The following is a 20,696-nucleotide window of genomic DNA, read 5'->3' on the forward strand; positions in this document are numbered from 1 at the left end:
TTAGCATTTTTATCAGGCTCTTATGCTTAGGTTCAGAAATTTCACTTTAATGGCAATGTATAGGTCCTTTTCTATGCCATTAAAGTTGAAATAAATGAACATAAACATAGAAGCCTGATATAAATGCTAATTTTAGAAGACATTTTCAGATGGCACTTAGAGGCTTTTGCATCTGAACTCTTCAATTTTGTTCTCTCCTTTGTAGCTCTCAAATCTCATTTGTGTTCACGTAGACTCAAATATGGCATGTCAAGGTGCCAAGATGCATTGCACCAGATTTACCATTAACACAAAATTTAATTTTAAAGCTACGACTTTAAACTTTAAGCTTCTTGGCTGTTTCTCACACAAAGCTATTAGTGGCTTTAGAAGACTTACAATGTAGCAAATGAGTCCCATGGACCACTGTTACAGCAAGTTTGTGGTCCATTTTGCAACTTGACTTTTTCATTATATGGACAAGAACAGTCAGAACATTCTGTTCTGTTTTCCAATGAATGAAGTCAGTGCAATAACATACGTGTGAGGAAATGTATTTTGCGGTACTACCCTATGAATGTATAGCTATGTAAAAGGCGTGTTCAATAAAAAATAGCACTAATAGTTAAAACCAATATATGACGATATGAAACAAAAACATAATTATGTGTATAACTGTGATGTGAGGAAGTTACACACCTCCCATAATGTAGAAAACACAATATTTCTACACATACTGTGTCATTACATAATTATTTTTAAGCCTTTCAGTCAGTCAGTACGGAAATCCACCAGCTGGCCATGTCTGTCCTCGAATGTTCCTTAAAATATATCCTGCCCTCGTCAAAAATTTAGCGACGGAAGACTGAGAAAATACGCTGAGATTTCTAGATGCCTGTTCACCTCATCCAAACTAACTCCATGTCTAAAGGCTTTAGCACCGAGCACAGACATGTTCTGAGGGAGGACACGTATAGTGAACCAAATCTGCCTCCCCCCGTGCTGTTTTTTTCTCCTCAGTCTTTGTCAACTGAGGGTTTGAGGGAAGGGGCTGCATATTCGCATACGGTTTCGTAGGGCTGTCTACGTTTTACTTAATCTGGGACCGACTGGCACACCTCTCTTCAGTCTTCTCTTCACGACGAACGAACGAAATATCCGTCCGGTGTTTAGTCACAGAGAGATGTCTGAGGATGCTCATCAATACCTTATTCATCAGTTGTCTCTCCACGGAGCCCGTCTTTCAATGTTTTACCCCGAGCATGAATGGAGCTGTTTGAGGATATACGACATTTTCATCGGTTTGTAGGGAATTATGAAGCCCTCGACATCTGAGCACATGAATTAAAGCGATAAACCGTCTATGACGGGCGTTACGGGACGACTACGCAAAGCCATCGCGGCATATGCTGATTTTTTTCTTTTGTTTACATTTTCGTTATGTTCTCTTACAGCTTTATATGAGGCAAGTATATCGAAGTATTTATTTCACGATATTTTCTAGCCTGTTGGATGTCTGAAATGTTTGTGCTGGAATAAGGGAGAAGTTGGTCACCGTTTTATACAGTCGACAGTCAGATCGGATGTGCTATTTTTTTTATTTCCAACTGAATACCGAGTTGTGTTGCACTGCGGTAAATCAGAACTCGACGCGCGCGGTCGTCGACGGCTGCCTTTCAAACCTATCATAATAAGCATGCATATGGTATTGTGAGAGATTGCAATTAATGCATCTCTCTACAGGTGCCTGTACCGGTGCCAGTTTCTGAAAAGAACTGATTTTGTAACCTGTCTGCATTCTAGATGCTGGTTTGCTTGAACCTTTGCTGATTTCCCCATGGGAAAAACAAAATACCTCAGGCTTGTGTAAAAGCCTGTAGGAAGCAGTTTAGTTGTAGGAGTTTGGCTGCATTAAAGCGTGAAGTAGTTTATCAAAGCGTCATATTGCAATAAACGACTGATTAAGCCTTGCATTGTGAAGCATATAGTGCAGAATGCAATAATATATATATTTTGAACGCACATTTGTCTTTGCTAGAAATTCATGTTTAGCAAAAAACTCAAGTTTAAATTAGTCTTTCACACCTGGAGTTAAAGTTTTTATTTGCTTTTGATACTGATGCATTATGAATAACTTTTTTTTTTATTGTGTACAGTTCATAGATCAATTTCTTTATTTTAGACCTGTTTGAAATGTAATCAAATGTTATTCATTTTTAAAATCTGTTCATGTCGATAGGATCAAATCGGACTGCATCTTCTAAATGAAGTTACCCAGCCATGCAATGTTCCTGGAAGGCTGTGATTCTGCTTGCACTGGTGTCCATAGCGATCCAATACACAGCAATCAGGACTTTCACAGCTAAGCCTTTTCATATGTGCCCTGTTCCTAACCCTTTGAACTGTGGCTTGGGACAGGATGTGGAGTCCTTCGATCGGATGTGTGATGAGTACCCATATTTTAATTACAATTCCTCCAGGAAGACTCACATCATCATCTTGGCGACCACCCGCAGCGGCTCCTCTTTCGTTGGACAGTTGTTCAACCAGCACTCAGATGTGTTCTATCTCTTTGAACCGCTCTATCATGTCCAAACGACCTTAATCCCTCACCTTTCTCCCAGCAGATATGCTGTTGAGCGCAGAGTGATGCTGGGAGCCAGTCGTGACCTTCTTAGAAGCTTGTACAACTGCGACTTGTATTTCTTAGAGAGTTACATCAAGCCGCAGCCGGCAAACCATACCACGGATAAACTGTTTCGACGAGGAGCCAGCAAAGCCCTCTGCTCTATGCCGGTCTGTGATGCTTTCAGCCCCAGCGATGGCAATATAGAAGAGGGGGATTGTGTTCGAAAGTGTGCCTCCCTTAACTTGACCCTCGCTACCGAATCATGTCGGGAAAGACGGCACGTAGCCATTAAAACAGTGCGTATTCCAGAGGTCAATGATCTCAAGGCACTGATCGAGGACCCTCGGCTTAATCTGAAAGTTATCCAGCTGGTGAGGGATCCGCGTGGGATTTTATCTTCTAGGATTGAAACCTTTCGGGACACATACCGCCTATGGCGGATCTGGAGAGCCACAGGCCGTAAACCTTACAACTTGGATTTGACTCAGCTCACGACAGTGTGCGACGACTTTCTGAACTCGGTGTCCACCGGCTTGAGCCGACCGCCGTGGCTTCGTGGACGTTACATGCTGGTGAGATACGAGGACCTGGCCAGGAATCCACTCCAAAAAACCAAGGAGGTTTATGAATTCCTTGGTCTTTCTTTGGAAAAAAGTGTGGTGGACTGGATACACAACAACACAAGAGGCAATAACGACATGTCAGCAAAGCATAAGTACGGCACGTTGAGAGACTCAGCGGCCAATGCAGAGAGCTGGAGGTTGAAATTGTCTCATGACATAGTTGATTACACACAAACTGTTTGTCAGCAATTTTTAGACGAGCTCGGCTACAAAGCTGTCAACTCCCCCGAGGAGCTGAAAAACATGTCACTCTCTCTCATTGAGGACAAAACCTTCATACCTTTTTTGTAACAAAGGTAATCATGTGCACGCACAACTATTTTTCTACATTTATATTCTTGCCTTAATGTGATTGACATTTGCACTATGAACTTTTTTTTACTTCGGAGACTCCCTCACAGTCACCCTATGATTTTCTGAACAGCACAAGAACCAAAACACTTAGCTGTAAAGAGATCTCAACTTCACCTCGATTCCAGCGATTGCATTGAGATAGTAATGTTCATTATTTATATATTAGAGCAGAGCACCACACTATTGACAAAGAAATTCTGTATGCTGGTCATTGTTTTGACAACAGTGAATGTGAATATTTTGTCAGTCAAAGAACCCAGACTATTCTCAAGAAATCTTTAATGTGGGACTGAAATGCTGTCATGTATAATAACAGCCGTGCAATAAAATTGTGAATGTCACAGTCAGACTATTTCTCAGGTTGTTTCTCAGGGGCCGTTTACACAACAATGTTTTCAGCCAAAAACGGGAAACTTTTTATGCGTTTTGCCTGTTCGTGTACACAACAATGGCATTTTGGGGACTGAAAGAGTTCTGAGTTCAGAAAAACTTTTCAGTTTTTGACTACATCATTGTTGTGTAAACGTAGCCTCAGTGTAAAGTCTTGTCTGCCATAGAGTTTTTGGGGTTTAAGCTTGTGTCTGGTTTGCTTTTAGAATGCATAATACATTGGTGCTGTATCCGGGTAAAAAAAAAAAAAGCAAATCTAAAGTAAACTCATGCACTTCATTCTGCTTGCTTTGGGTGGTTATGATTTACAAATAAGTTGTAAAATTCAATCAGTTATTGCTGTTACATCACAATCATATAAGTTTTTTGTCCAGTGTATCAAGTTTTTAGAGTGGACAATTTGGTAGTTTAATGTGCATTTTGAGATTTTCATATGAAATGCATGAAATTATTCATTCTTTAGTGGCTGTCCTCATCATCATATCACTAATTTTCATTGATTCAGTGCATATAGATTTGTATTTAGTGTCCATGAAACATAGTTTGGCTCAATGTATGTGAAAGAGACGTTTGCTATTTTCGAAATCTTAATAAATGTAGAGAAGCATAAATAAGATGTAATCACTGGCGAAACCACATTTTTCATGTATAGATGAAAATGAACAGACAATTGTGTACATGACTCTTGCTTGGTTTGTCACAGTGACCTTAATTTGTTTTAATCCTTCATGGATTTTACATAATCTTGATAATCTGGATTCACATTTAGGTCTTTTAAATCTCAATTGCTAACCCTCATTCAGTTTTAATGGGGAATATTAATGGTTCAATCTTTAATTTTAGATTAGTGTCAGCAGCATTAGAGACTATGAAGAAGGTGCGAGGATGAATTCTCTTTCATTCCACGAGATTATCATCAGATATAAATTTTTCACAGTCATGTACCATAGACATTGCTGTGTTAATGTCATTTAAGGTTCCATTGTATAGACTTTTCTTGTTTCTTTGATTTTTCAGGACTTCCGGGAGAAATGTGGGAAAAAAAAATCTAATCATGTCTACTTTGGTAATTGAGTTGAATTGTCCAGTCATATTACTTTTTTCATTTGAAATTGCACTTTTCTGAATAAGACTGATAAAGACAGTGATACAATAAACAGCACATTGCAGGACAATATAGGATATAAAAGTAAGACGATAACCATGATAGTAGAAATTGAGGTGCATTTAAACTTCTTGTGTCTTTAAAGAGGTCATATGACGCAATTTACATTTTTTCGTTCTCTTTGGAGTGTTACAAGCTCTTGGTGTATAAAGAAGATCTGTAAAGTTGCAAAGACTAAAGTCTCAAATCCAAAGAGATATTCTTTATAAAAGTTAAGAGTCAGCCACACCTACCTAAAACGGCTCGTTCTAACACGCCCCCACATGTCTACATCAGGATGTGGGAAGATTTGCATAACGGCGCCCAAATGTTCACGCAAAGAAAGGCGGGATATTTTTTATTCTCGCTGTAGTATTGTTGCTGCCGCCATGTCGTGAAGGCGCTGTGTGTTTCGTTGTGAAAGCGAAACTACTTTGTTTGGCCTTCCAAAAGAAGACGATATCCGCTTCGTCATGCCTGGAGCTGATCCGTGCTGGTCGCTGAGGGAATACATCAACTTGACACTGTAGATTGCCGGATCGGCTTTCACCGTGGACTAAGCGGAGTACAGTCCGGGGTCGTCACATGTGGTTGCCGCAAGCCCGCCCGCCGCGCTGTTCTCAAGCCCACTGGCCTTCGCTCACTTTAGACCGCCGCCCGTGCTCACTCTATCCCCCGGCCTCTGCTCACTCTAGGCCTCCGGCCTCCACTCACTCTAGCCCGCCGTGTGTGACGCTGTGTTTCGTTGTGAAAGCGAAACTACTTTGTTTGGCCTTCCAAAAGAAGACGATATCCGCTTCGTCATGCCTGGAGCTGATCCGTGCTGGTCGCTGAGGGAATACATCAACTTGACACTGTAGATCGCCGGATCGGCTTTCACCGTGGACTAAGCGGAGTACAGTCCGGGGTCGTCACATGTGGTTGCCGCAAGCCCGCCCGCCGCGCTGTTCTCAAGCCCACTGGCCTTCGCTCACTTTAGACCGCCGCCCGTGCTCACTCTATCCCCCGGCCTCTGCTCACTCTAGGCCTCCGGCCTCCACTCACTCTAGCCCGCCGTGTGTGACGCTGTGTTTCGTTGTGAAAGCGAAACTACTTTGTTTGGCCTTCCAAAAGAGGACACGACTAGAAATCAGTGGTTAAGTTGTATTTACAACACTGTTCCAGAACAGTTCAACCCAAATATTCCGATGTGTCCAGCGCATTTTATGGAGGACGGTTTCCTGATCCTGGTAGAGTAGACTACAGTGTAGACAGAGTACACTACAGTGTAGACAGAGTAGACTACTGTTCTGACTCTCAGACTGTAAGTAAGTTTTCTACATTTAAAGAATTTGCCACTGACGATTCAAACACGAGTTTTGAGCAGTGTAGAGTAGCGTTTGTAGTTTCACACAAATGCAGGCATGGTTTTATGTTTACGCGGCGGGATGCAATGCAACGCGTAAAAAGACAGTATAAGTCATTATAATCCGTAATTATGTCCCCACTGGATGCAACAAATGCCTCATTCATAATGGGTTTGAATGTTTTTGTCTAGTCGCTCCGGCCGGGACAAGGTATCACAATATTGCAAGGGGCGTAACATTTCCGTCACACGCTTGAGGTATTCGGCCAATCACAACGCACTGGATAGCTGGCCAATCAAGAGCACACCTCGGCGTTTCAGAAAGGCGAGGCATAGAGGAGAAACAATAATGTACAGTATGTGGAAAATAGTGTTTTTTTAACCTTAAACCGCATAAACACATTTCATTACACCAAATACACAAAATAATGTTCTTTTTAGCAACATCATATGACCCCTTTAAATCTAATCTTGTGTCTTTATGTGGAGGTACTTCAGGAACTAATGATTGTGCACTAAAGTCTTACCTTGAGATGATGGAAGTGCTAGTTGTTCAGCACTGATGTTTACAAAGCAGGTGAAAAGAATGAACCCAGTGAACAGTAGTGCGATTATCAATTATGCAAACTTTAAATAATGCCACGGAAACTCTGTGCATAAGCTTATATGCTGCACAGTTTAGTTTGGATCATTATTACTACCTAACTTATAATATCTACTAATGCCAGAAATATAGCCATAATAATCACATTTTCTTGAAGCCACGACCTTGTGGTTAGTGCATGGGCTCTGACACATTGATTCTGTGGTGCTAATCCAGGCAATATGAGTTCCAGTATGGTTTGTGTCATTTGCCAATCCCATTTCCCCATCATTTCCAATCACTTATATGCCCTCCCTGTCAATTAAAGTGACAAAAAGGCCAAAAACATAATTTGTAATTCAGTAAAGTTTGAGAACTGGAAGAAGTTCTTAATTTTTCAAGGCACTCACACATACTCTCTTGGCAGGTGGCTTATTCTATGACCTGAGGTTTGTAAGTATCACAAATTTCTATTAACATTTAAGCCATTTGTTTGGCGAACTTGAACTTGTTTCCATTAACCCCATTAAAGTGCACAAGTAATTGGCTTTTTGAGTCATCTCACACCATCCTTTGCCAAAAAAGCCACCAATAATTTGGCTACAACAGTGGATAGATCAGCTAAAAAAAAATATGATAGCTAGAAACCAAAGTTTTAAAACAAGGGTGTTAGTGCTACTTAAAAGCAGATACTCTCTGTGTAAATTACCCACATAAATTTATTTTGCGCATCACACGGTGTCTGTATTATGCTGAGGAAGTTTATTTCCTTAACACATACAGTGATGAGAACAAATCCCTGAAAAAAATGGGATGGATAAAAATGGCCTCAGAGATGTTCAGTGGTACAACTTCCTGCTCTCAACAGAGGTCTCCCGTCCCCAAATGCCAAGAAGCTAACTCTAGCATTCTGAGATTATATATACATGAACGGTAGCAGATGCCGAGTTTTGCTTTGTTGTACTTGAAGAGCTCTTCAGAGGATAACAATTTATCATGCTCCTCACTGCCCATCTCAAAATGTTTGAGATCTTCTCAGTAGAGATGTTGTTCATTTAAACCACTTATTGTGATTAAGAAAACCATTTAAGCCACTTATTGTGATTAAGAGACTCCAGGATACAAACTATATTTTGGAACGTTGTGCACTGAATCACACTTGTTGCTTTCGCTAGCTGTTGTATGTACTTTAGCATCACCTGAGTGTAATTTGGACCATTATTTTCAGATTTCAGTATTTAGCACATTATACGGTTTGGAAATATCTATCAGGAACATTCCAATTATATTTTACTTAAAGAAAATTAAGCCTATGTTGCCTGTGTTTATGCATTGTGACATGGTTTTTATGACAATTAATGACCTTTCCCAAAATTGTGAAGCAAAATATATATATTTAAATATTCAATTAAAAAATCCTTATTTATTGTCATGCAAGAAATACAGCCTATATAATTTAAATGGTAAAGCAGCCTATATAGTGCTAGTATTTATAGCATTTAATAAATGCGGAATTAAATAAACTATATTACATAACTTTTTGTTTAGTTTGATTAATTTCCTTTGGCTTTACACTAATGACAAATTAAAAGCCTGTGTAATTTACAAAAACAACATGACTTTATAAGATCATACAAATTCCTTTTATGTTTATAGAAAAGGGTTGTTATTTACCATGAAAAATCATGGTGTTGTAATCTACGTTTTCAACAACAAAAAATATGTCTACGCTGAACGCCACATTGCTGCATGACGTGACAATCAGCCAATGAGATTTCACTGTGGGCGGGGCTGCCTAGCTGGACCATAAACGAAATCGCGATAAACAAAAATTTTCTCTCAATTCTGCCGCGTTGTTATGGTCATGAAACGCTCGTAATATTTTATCTTGCATACTTACTATATGACACATTTTGTATTTTTAATCTAATGAACATACATTTCCCCAATGCTGCAGAGTATCATGTTAGCTCCTACCTTGCTATGTTCATTACGATGGCCAACGTACAAAATGACGCCCTAAATGTTTTCCACATATATCTTTCAAAGTAAATGCAAGTGTTTATAAATAACATATAGCCTCACTGTGAGACAACAAGAGAGAGATTCCACTGTTCTCTTGTTACAGTTCTTCATAGCAATTCAGTTCTGAATTCAAATTGTCAAGGCTGATTTATTGGAATTGCCGGCATATTACTTTTATTCAGCATTACTTGTAAGTAATATAAACCTATATGTTATCAAGACATTACTCTTATGTTATTTTCAAAGTTACTGATATAATATGTCATGAGGAAAATGTTTTACCTCGGAAAACCTGTCCTCGTGTCAGTGCACGCTTGTCAGTTAAATGTGTATCTCGTACGCCCATTCATTTTTCATTCTCGATTGAAGTATAAACACAATTTAAGTGAAAGGTTTGGCAGTTGTGGTAAATTCTCCGTTGTTGCCATTTGTTTTCATTTTTATTCATCACATTTTTCAAAAACACGTTCTATCTTTTGCTAGCGAGCACTCGGTTTTAAATTATGGGAGGCACTTCCGGTTTGGAAAGTTTCACGCAAAAAGACGAAACAAATTATTTCAAATCATAAGGCTAGGCTAAAAATAGTGATTAAATGAACGAGCTACACATTAAATGAACGAGCTACACATTTTCCTGCATGATTGATTTATTTTCAGACATCAGGAGAGTAAGGTAATGCTTGGTATTTTAATATGCTATAAGAATCAGTCAGCTGCATTATTTTCCTTTTTGCTTTGTATTGTGCTGTATCTATGAATAAAGACAACATATACTGCATATTTCTGGTCTGCTCTCCTAATTTAGGCCAATTTATATCTCATGAATAATAGCATGTAAATGCAATATTTGTTATATGTCAAAATGATGGAAATCACTTTGAAATAGTATCACTCAATGTTAATGTTAATGAACATTTTTCATTAAGGCAAATATGTTACATAATACAGACATTTATTACTGCCGTGACATTTAACACGTCAATATTGCTGTGGTAATAATCAAGCTTTTGGGGTTATTCACGGTCTGTTGAGGTCCTTTGTTAATGCTTACACATTTTTAAATTTTCTTTTAATGTTCAAAAGATGAAGGTAGTTTAATAATGTCACCTCATTGCACCCATTTTTTGAAAATGCTTATCGTGTTCATAGAACACAATTACAGAGTAACGGATGTTACTCCCATAATTCTTGCAAAGTGTCGTGGGGCGTATAGGAAAAGGCCTATTTATTTATTTACATTTTAGGAGTGTCTAGAACATCTAGTAAAATGCAATGTTGCTTAGCCGTTTTGTGCTGCGAAGTCTGACTTGTTTCTATAAATTGATTCTTTCGATCGAACAGATTGAATTTTGTTTGAATGATCCAGCAGTTCTTTTACAGTTAGGACAGTGGTTTTCAAGCCACATCATTGCATATTTTGTGCATGTCACCTTTAACACACCTGATTCAGATTAGCAGCTTGTTAGCAGGGGTCACACTACATTTTATGACACTGCGGTCATGATGTCACACTGTTTTTTTTTTTTTTTAAGAATTCAATGTGTGATATTTTCCAAAATATAAGAAATATCTAATCTACTCCACTTTACTGCAACCCTGCAATCCTCACATTTAAAGTTTGCGCTTTATATAAGAGGTCACACCATGACGTATCAATCTTCTATTTATCACACATCTTCACATGTACAGTATAGGGGCCCTAAAACCAAACGGCACTGGCTGTGGGTAAAGACAGAAACTCATGATTTTTGCCCTTCACCGAAGAGATAGCTTTTATAGCTTTATTGCGTTTCACCTGGTTACGACACGGTGTGAGGTTAAAAAGCCACAAAACAACTTGGCCTTTTATGGTGCATTTACTACTTGATACTGAAATCACTAATGTCCTTGGTTAATATCGTGGAACAATGATGTTGTTGAGGCATGCAATTGTTTTCGGAGATAAAACCCCTGACTGGCTCAATAAATTTTTCTGCTGATTCAGTATGCCATGAAAAGACCAAGAAGGTTATTCTGGATTTGCCCAAACTGGACACCTGACATATAATCTAAAGATTCTAGTGTACTGCCAAATGAAAGGAACAGCTATTTTTTCCAATTTAAAAGAAAAATGTAACCCATTTATTTTTCACCTTATGAATAGAAGTGGATGCAGTTTTTGTCAAAACTCTTGCAGCATTAATCAAACGTGGAATTTACTTTGAGACCTGAATTACGTGGTCACTTACTTTTATAAACTGCTTATGCAATCCAGATCTGGTCTGTTAGTGCATTCAATGTTAGATAAATGATTAAAGCTATAAATGAATAATAGATCAACGGTATTAAAATATCCCCACCTATTTCAGAACAGGATCATTGCAGGACATTCTTCTCTACCCAAAATTGTTTATAAAAATACAAATAAGTCATGCATTTCTAAAATACAGAATGCTTTATTTGTAGAATACAGCATCAATTTAGCAAAAATAGTTCTATTATAGACAAAATCTACTTGGTCTTAAAAGTCCAGTTTATAGTAACAGCATCTTCCAAGACATGGGTACCTACCAGAAAGTGTGCAGATAGCAAAAACAGAAAGAAAAAATGAAGTACATACTCACAATTAACAGCATGTTGTAAGTTAAACAGCATGTTGTACTGAGAACTAGAGCTTCAAGCATGCATTGCAACAATATAATAATATGCCATATGTTGTTTTTGCATAAATAAAGTAAAAAAAGGAGACAAACATTTAAGCAGTGGGGGAAAAAACGACAGAAACGTACGAACAAATACTCAATGTGCACATTTTCGATTGTGCTGGTTCTATGATGTAAACAGCTGTAAAAGGGTAGCAGGAAATACATCTGTGGTTACTTTGCACTGTTCTGAAACACTAAACACTCCACAGTGAGCTTTTAAAACTCCCAAGAGATTCAGGCACATGTACGGCCAATAAAACATCATCTCAAATGAACTACAAGCGATGCTTCGCAAGGAGAAAATGAAGCGTGAATGCTTAAAAGTATTTTAGACTGGAAAAAATGTGTAGTTTCTGTTTCCCTGCATCGTTTTAAGATGCAAATAATTTCTTTTCTTAACTCCAGGCACTGGTTTCCTGGCTACAGATTAAATTTCAACAGCTCAAACATTGTCTTACAAAATGGAGTGTTTACACTGGAGACTCGGCATTAATGTAATCTACGCCAATGACGTGTGAACCGCCGTTCAGAGATTTCTACACTTACCATGACTGATGAGAACGTGGTGATGATAATAATACAGCGAACTGTGAAAACATATTGTGGTCGGTAACACTAAAACGAAGAACATTTGAGAATATGTAGTTTAAACCTAACATTATCAGATGATGAAGGTAATCTAGTGTCATGTGTATTAAATTAATTAATTAAATAATAATACTTCAACTTAATTTCCAAGTTCTCACATTATTTTGTTTAAAGATGGGCTTGAAACAAGACCAACATATTCGAGGAATAATTATGCGTACTCTAATTTTTATGGATGTTTGATACAGAAATTAGAGCAAATTGTGTGTACACAAGAACTGATATTACAGAAAAATTCAATTAAATCAAGTTTTCCTTTTAAGAATAGCTGCTGGTATAACCTTTCTTGTGTAAAAAGTGGACAATTTTCGGACAATCAGCATTTGATCTGTCTTTGCCGCACTAATAATACAGATTCAGCCGACACTCAAAAATACACACAAACATATAAGCACACAAAAGGTGTAAGATCCCAATTATCTCATGTACCTCTGCAGTAGCGGTCGAAGTGTGTTTATATAACGTGTTGCAGTTCTTTACATTAACTTTACAAAGTAGGGTTGTATTTGGCGAATGCAAAACAGTAATTTTCCCATGGGCTAAATGAACCTGCCACCTGCTTTCCAACCCTCTTGAAAGTGAGAACAATCCAGGCAGACAACCACAGACACACCGAATCGAACAAAGGGTGGGAGCGAGTCAGCCAGTCTAATCCGACTTGTCTTTTTTCTTTGGTGTAACTTTACCGGCTACTGCAGACCCCACTGCCCCGACCCCTCCCGTTACCACGGAGACGCCGCCTTTGACCAATCCCACTCCAGCTGCGCACAACCACAGACACACCGAATCGAACAAAGGGTGGGAGCGAGTCAGCCAGTCTAATCCGACTTGTCTTTTTTCTTTGGTGTAACTTTACCGGCTACTGCAGACCCCACTGCCCCGACCCCTCCTGTTACCACGGAGACGCCGCCTTTGACCAATCCCACTCCAGCTGCGGGAATGCTCGTCACTGCCGTCTTGGTCAGCTCAAAGCTCTTGCTGCCTACCCAGGCCACTCCCCCGAGGGTGGCGCCCACCGCTCCTCTGGTGAGGTTGAACAGCCCGCCTGTCACTCTCCACACCACACCTGCTTCATTCTTAGGGTGGTCTTTCTCCAAGTCTGAAAAAGAGTAGTGTAAACAATCATTTAGAGTGTTAAAATTATTTTTTAATCGTTTCAGTTATTATGACAAATATTACAAGAAATAATATTTATGAAAATATTTATAATTTTTTTATTTATTTGCATGGTAAGATAAATAAATACATACATTTAGAATCAAAATTGTATTTTGACAAAAATAAAAATAATACAAAAACAATATTTAGAATATAAGAAAATAATAACGAGAAGAATGATGTTGATGATTATTATAATAAAATAACATATTATAAGTTATATGTTAGTGTACAAACCTTTAATGCACACTATTATTATTTATCTTATAATTTGACATTACATAAGTCATTATTATTAAGTAAATTAATAAGTAAATTATTATTAGTATTAGACAACAACAAAACATAATACCTACAGTAAATATATAGTTATTATTATTTATATAATCTATTATTATTAACAACAACAATAATGTATTTTTCCCCCTATTTTTGGACCAATAAGCAAACACCTCGAAACCACTATGCAAACAATATGTGGCAATGTCAAAAAACTAAAAAAACTAAACAAAACGAACATATTCAAATTCGGCCTCATGCTGACATTCTTCCGGTGGCCCACAAAACACCTTTTATGAATCAATCCAGAGCAAACATAATTATTATCTCAATGCAACAGTGCAATTTTTCAGTTAAGAGCACTTGGTTCCTAAATCCATGATTTTGAAACGTGTTTCAGGACACTCAACGAAAAATAATAGTCTTTATGTAAGTATTGTTTATTTTCCTCTCTGTGTTGGTTATGTGAGACGTAAAGCTTGAGGGCAGCATTTTGAAATCAGCTCACATCTACACAGGCCTGACACTGAGTAATACACTGAGCAGATGTGTTCTGAAACACACACACTCTCTGTCCAAATGGCATCATCTTTCCCCTCTGTTGTTCCTTTGGCAGAATACAAGAAGAAAAAAAAGAGACTCTTTTCGTTCCGACAGACAACTAGCATTTACACACCCCACAATACTCCGCGGACTGTGAAGAGAAATTATATCTTTTACATTCAATCAATACTGTCAGGGACCGCGTGGCTGGGTTGCACGATGAGCTCCCCGGTGAATCGATGTGCCACCGAGAAGCCGTGTGAATGACAAGCAGCGCGTGTTCAGATCAGATGAGTCCCGTGGGACGGCGGCGGGAAAACTTCGCGGCGCAGCCAAGGTCGCCCCACACGTAGTTCGTACACACGCATAAACAACAACTGACACACGCTGAGACTAAACATTTGTGAGATGCGACCAAACAGGAGATGAACGGATTTAACTAAAGCTTACTTTCCTCTCCTAACTGCCTCTCGCAAATGTCGAAATTAATGAATATGTATGAAACCTGCCTATAAAGCTCTTGCTTCTACGCCATTTCTATACTGCGAGTTGCTCGCTTTCAGCATAGACTAGCGATCATCTTATGTTTTTACGATGAATTTGAATCATGTCTGATAATTGGTATGAAGAACCAATTTTTAAAATAGTTTAATTTCAGGGTTTTTTTTTTGGCAAAACAACCAAATTATTAGACAACAAAGCAGCAGCTGAGGAGACCAACGATAATGTGGTAAAATGGCTGATCATAGATGATGTTGGTGGGTAAGAAAACCTGCTTGTCCTGATTCTAGACATCTGGGCCTGGGGAGATGTAATTACGCTTTCCACGCGACCAAACCTTAAAGCGATCTTCCATTTTTGCATTAAGCCTGAGTGAGCAAAATCAGTGAGGCATGTTTCAAAAAAGGAAAGAGATTATTTCTGAAATTCCATTTTCATACATTATTTCCAATGAAGGAAGGGTAGACCAATGAAGATGGCTCATGTTTCTCTTAGTATAATAAGTAGACCTATACAGAATCCACATTGTGCACCTCGTTCATTAAATTCAATTTGTGTAAATAATTAATTCTTACGTAAATTCTCATATAAATGGCATTCTAATGTAAACTCACAATTATATGGTATGCGATTTTCATGTATTGTTTTGCAAATCCTTCATGTAAACAGTAGAATTCATATCACAAGCAATTTTGTTTGTAAAGCCGTTTTAACATAAAATGTGACATTCATATGTCGAACTATGTATATAAATTGTTTGTTAAATACACTGTAATGCAAAGTCATATGATGAGAAATTTTCATGTATATGGTTCGTAAATCCATTCTTACGTAAACTGACACATATAACAAGCAATTTTCATGTAAATTGTTCATAAAGCCATTCTAACATAAAATGTGACATTCATATAGCAAACAATGTTTGCATGTTCATAAATGCATTCTAATGTAAACTCATTCACATTAAGATAAATTTTCAAATGTTTGTAAATCCATTCTTACGTCAACTCATATTCATTTAAGTGATTTTTGTATAAATTGTTTAAATCATTCTAACATAAAATGTGACTCGTAAATTTTCGTAAATCTATTGTAGCTTAAAATGCGACAATCAATTTCCCTATAAATTCATAAATAGATTTTTACATGAATTGTTGTATTTGACAGTCAGTTGTGGTGTAAATTGTTCACAAAAAAGTTCTTATGCACAATGCTGCACAACTCCTGTAACAATCTGCAACAATTTACGTAAGAACAGTACAGGTTTCATGAATGAGGCAACTGATTGTGAGCTTCACACAGGCTTCAAGGACAACTTTGTAAATGACAACCGTTGTAATTCAGTTAAATTCAGGGCAAGAATTACAATAGCACTGCTGATAACCAGTCAAAAACACTCTGCTACCATGTCATGAATTGGAAGTCCCATTAAACTAACAGGATATAAATATGGTCTTGGCTATGTGCCCATGGGTACTTGGGTAATGAATGTGAAATAAATATGAGTCTATAATTTGGACATTGCATGCAAATAACAGTCATCAATAGCATAGTGTGACAACAATGTGATGTATGCAAAAATTCTGGAATGTCAATCCTACTCATATCCAACACAATAGAATAGAATATGGCAGCCAAATAATAGTGCAATAATAAGTCACCGACAACATGCAAACAATACATGGCACAACCCTCCATTAGTTGAACATTATATGCTGCATATGAATCTAACAGACAACACCAAAGTTGTGCACATCATGAATGATTTCTGTTGAGCACAAAGAGGAAAGACCTCATCCTAATCTGGCTTAACCGATTACTGACCTAAAAGATATATACGTGTATGTGTGTGTGTATGCATGTATGTATGTATGTATGTATGTATGTATGTATGTATATATATATATATATATATATATATATGATATACACACACACACACACACACACAAACATGCAGCTTTTCACATCACAAGATGTTAATTGATGGACTGAATTTATGTGGATTTTTGTGATATTTTTATCAGCTATTTGAACTAATTCTGACGGTACCCATTCACTACAGAGGATCCATTGCTGAGCAAGTGATGTAAATTTCTCAAAATCTGTTTTAATGAAGAAACAAACTCTGCATCTTGGAATGCCTGGAATGCGTGAGTACATTTTTAGAAATTTTTCAGGCCACAAACCCACTACTCAATTTTGAAAATATATGCTTTGTTTTGTATCATGGAATGACCAATGCTATCTCATGACCAATTTGTATGTATTTTACAAAGTTTTTATGAATTCCTAGAACCGTACTCGCACGATTTTGTACGATTTCTGTGAGGGGTAGGTTTAGGGGCGGGGTTAGGGGTGGTCTTTCATCCAAATTTGCCACCTCGTAAAATGCATAAGATTTTTCACAAATCGTACTAATTCGTACGAATTAGCCACTAGGGCTGTGCAATTAATCGCATGTGATTGTCATGCGCATCTCGTCAGTAAAGCTGGTCCCATGATTAGTAGTAAATCTCCATCACCTGCTTTCAGATTGAGCGGCATTCACTACACAGAGCCGTAGTTCACTGACAATTAGGCAATATCGCGTTCATAATCGCAGTCGATTATGAACGCGATATCGCCTAGCTTGTCAGTGAACTACGGCTCTGTGTATTAAATGCCACTCCATCTGAAAGCAGGTGATGGCAATTTACTATCATTCATGGAACCGGCTTTACTGACGAGATGCGCATGACTATAGCATGCGATTAATTGCATAGCCCTATTAGCCACCTAATAAAATATGTACAAATTGCCATGAGATCAGGTTGGAATGACTTTAACTGGACACGAATCTCATGCTAACACATAATATTAAACTTGTGACTATATTTTCAAAACAATGTACATTGTAATGTCTCTTACAAAGGGCAATACAGCAAACATTAATTTGACATACTTTTACACACTAAAGGTCTAAATTATTGTCTGGTTGTAATGACAGCATCATGTAACCTGTCACATGGACGGATCACAAAACATTTATCTTTCTTCATAATGAAGTCATACAACCACTACAATTTGCTGAGTAAATACCCTTGAGATTACACTCAAATACATTGATCCTCCATTGTTTGAACAATATAAAAAATTATTCACCACACAAAATTCATCAAAGCATAATACTTAACTACAAAACGCCAAACAGCTTTCTTTGGAAGAATGACCAATTTATTCTTTTTGACAGGAACCTTCGGGATCAATCCAATTCTATAGCAAATAGAAAATGTCAATTTGTCTTCAGATGGAGGAAAGAGAACAGTGACATTTGAAGGCTTAGATGCAAAGGTTAAGATATTCTGAGGCATGTTACTCTTTCGAGAGACGGCCCGAGTTCTGTGGAGGGTGAGCATCAGTAGCTACTCAACAAGCCCGGTACAAAGGTTACCGTGTTGGCCTCGACAGTTAAATAAACATTCAAAAAGAAACGGAATTGAACATTTCACATGTCCTAAGCACTAAAACTTTTAAAAGAGCCGTAGAGTTCCACTGTCTGACCAAAAACCGAATAAAGATCATTAAATCTTGTAGAGAATGTTGTAGAACTGAAGAAGGAATCATTGACTCATATTGCTCGGATACCTTTCCCCAAGTCACTCTCCTAAACATCAATTTGAGCAAGAAGCCTGCAGCAAACTTGGATAAATAAAGTTTTAGGTTGTGACAGGATCCAAAAAGCCCCACCTAAAGCGAGATAAGTGGTCTCCTTGGTGTGCAGAGCGAGCTGAGAAAATTATCTGGGCACACTTGAACATTCTCATAAGATCCGCTGGTGCCTGAACCCTGGCCTCAACTCTATAATATGTTCCTGTCAAGGACAGCCACAAGTAAGACCTTTAGATAACACCAACAATGCTGCATTCACAAACCGATAGGCAGAGAATGGAGATAAAGTTTGAAAGAGAACAGAAGAGACAGATGCAATGCGTTTTCTTCAGGAACCCACTCAGACGGGAACATTTTGTAAAAGGAAAAAGGAACAAATAGGCCTATAGTAAGGATGCTGGGGTCACTGGGGGCATAAATAATAAGTAAACCAATCGTAGAGGAAACACCAAGACCGCATCTCCTGGAACAGATCTCCTCTGGGTGTACAAAAACAAAAGGCAACAAAAGGGTGTATTTTTGCATTATTACTTTGAATGTTGCATGCTCACTGCCACAATGCTTGAATGTGATGCATATCTATTAATTAAACAAACACAATTCATACATACAATTGCTTGGATACTGTTTAATCATTAGCATGTTAATTTGTGATTTAAAAATTATACATATTGGAAGAGAATAATGTAAAATGTCAGGGAAACACAACTGTATTAATATCATAAATAAAACAATTCTTGAAAAGAAAATCTTAAGTAGTTTGTATAAAAATATTTTATACAATAATTATATTATAACAATTAAAAAACATCTGGAATCTGGAACAAATCTGCTTCACTGCTTGTTAATACTTTATCCACCTAACGGAAGGCATGTGGTCCAACCATCATATAAAAACATGTGGGAAAACAATTGAAATATAATGATAATTTCAACTATTTTATGACGAGACAAGCATAAATTAATGTTGTAAAATGTCAGGACTCTCCTATTACTTATATTTAATACAATATTTATGAAATAATCATTATTGTTATTTGTTAAAACATACCTTGAAATACATTTCAAATGCCTTTAAGATAATAATTAAGACACTCGCATGTATTTAAGGTTTAAAAAAAATGTTACTTGACCACATGACATTTCAGAGTCATTAAATTGAAACTTTTATTGAAAATAGCATAAAAGTTTTTCCCAATCATACGAAAACAACAAACACAAAAGTAAATTTAAATAAATAAAAATTAAAAAAATGGAAAAAGACAGTAGAAAAGGTAGTAAGCAATACAGAAAAAAAAAATCATAAATAAATGCATAAATAAATTGTAGCAGGGATTATGCAGCAGGATGCATGTCCCAGATGGTGAGATGTATGACTATAGTATTGAGCTTACTGTATGTACCAAACTGCCATCTCTATAAAAACCAGTGATATAGTCCTGTGATTTAGACCTGCCTGACCTAAGCTGAATTGGATAGCCAAGAATCCATTCCCAACCAATCAAAGCCGAACATGTTCCTGAACGAGAGGTGGGCTGCCAGCCTCCGGCGTAAATCTGTCGCCTCTGTAAATTTATGAGTCTATATCAATACCCACATCATCTCTCTGTAGTGCTGAGAAATAATGGTGAAAATATTGTTCTCCTCACTTGGCACCGAGATTTACAGCGAGCGAGGGAGCAAACGAGAGAGAGACAGAAATAAGAAAAAGAGTAGTGAGAGAAGGGAGGGGGTAATCGGACCTTCCCCAGTGATAAAAACCCCCAGCGGGATTCAGTTCTCCGCCGCTCCACTCCTCTCACCAACAAGAACCGTGTCAACTCCGTCCCTGCTGAGGTCTCTATTTTTAATCCCTGTGCCCGAGTTGCCTGGGGCAAAACACAATGAAGGGTCAAGTTAAAATGAGGTTTCGAGAGAACGGCCTGGAAGGGAATGTACTGAATTACCGTTGGACCTTGCTGGACATGGTGTTAGTACAAGAGGCGCTGGGAAAAAAGGGGACAAACATGAAAAAAACATAAAAATAGATTGACGTGCCAGTATGTTAGATGTTTTGACACAAATACGCATTTAAAATTACTTAAAAAGCCTGGAGGAGTGTTCGCAAAACTCAACGGTAGCCAGTTTTACAGAGCCCACTACTGCTGTGTTTAGAAGCTC

The 20,696-nt window shown here is 37.8% G+C and overlaps 2 protein-coding genes across 3 annotated transcripts in view; one reads left to right on the forward strand and one right to left on the reverse strand.

The window, feature by feature from the left end:
- The first annotated feature begins 1,232 nt into the window (after positions 1 to 1,232).
- On the forward strand, positions 1,233 to 4,570 carry LOC107572125 (carbohydrate sulfotransferase 1-like). The gene is made up of 2 exons (XM_016258542.1): positions 1,233 to 1,444; positions 2,219 to 4,570. The coding sequence occupies exon 2, from the start codon at positions 2,260 to 2,262 to the stop codon at positions 3,520 to 3,522; it is 1,263 nt and encodes a 420-aa protein (XP_016114028.1). The 5' UTR covers positions 1,233 to 1,444; positions 2,219 to 2,259; the 3' UTR covers positions 3,523 to 4,570.
- Positions 4,571 to 11,483: 6,913 nt separating this feature from the next.
- Positions 11,484 to 20,696, reverse strand: part of LOC107572135 (transmembrane protein 263-B-like) — a 29,301-nt gene continuing 20,088 nt past the window's right edge. Inside the window, exons 3-4 of one of the 2 annotated variants that reach the window (XM_016258559.1) lie at positions 13,322 to 13,503; positions 11,484 to 13,151 (exon numbers count right to left, since the gene is read on the reverse strand). In XM_016258559.1, the coding sequence (XP_016114045.1) occupies positions 13,053 to 13,151; positions 13,322 to 13,503 (281 nt within the window). In that variant the 3' untranslated portion in view covers positions 11,484 to 13,052. Of the gene's footprint in view, positions 13,152 to 13,176; positions 13,504 to 20,696 lie in introns of both variants that reach the window. The other variant, XM_016258551.1, reaches the window with a different exon arrangement.

This window comes from Sinocyclocheilus grahami, unplaced genomic scaffold (genome assembly GCF_001515645.1).
Source record: "Sinocyclocheilus grahami isolate Dianchi unplaced genomic scaffold, SAMN03320097.WGS_v1.1 scaffold30.1, whole genome shotgun sequence".
Taxonomy (NCBI): domain Eukaryota; kingdom Metazoa; phylum Chordata; class Actinopteri; order Cypriniformes; family Cyprinidae; genus Sinocyclocheilus; species Sinocyclocheilus grahami.

Excerpts from the sequence above, each read along its gene's own strand:
- LOC107572125 (XM_016258542.1), top strand. The coding sequence starts at position 2,260 with ATGCAATGTTCCTGGAAGGCTGTGATTCTGCTTGCACTGGTGTCCATA.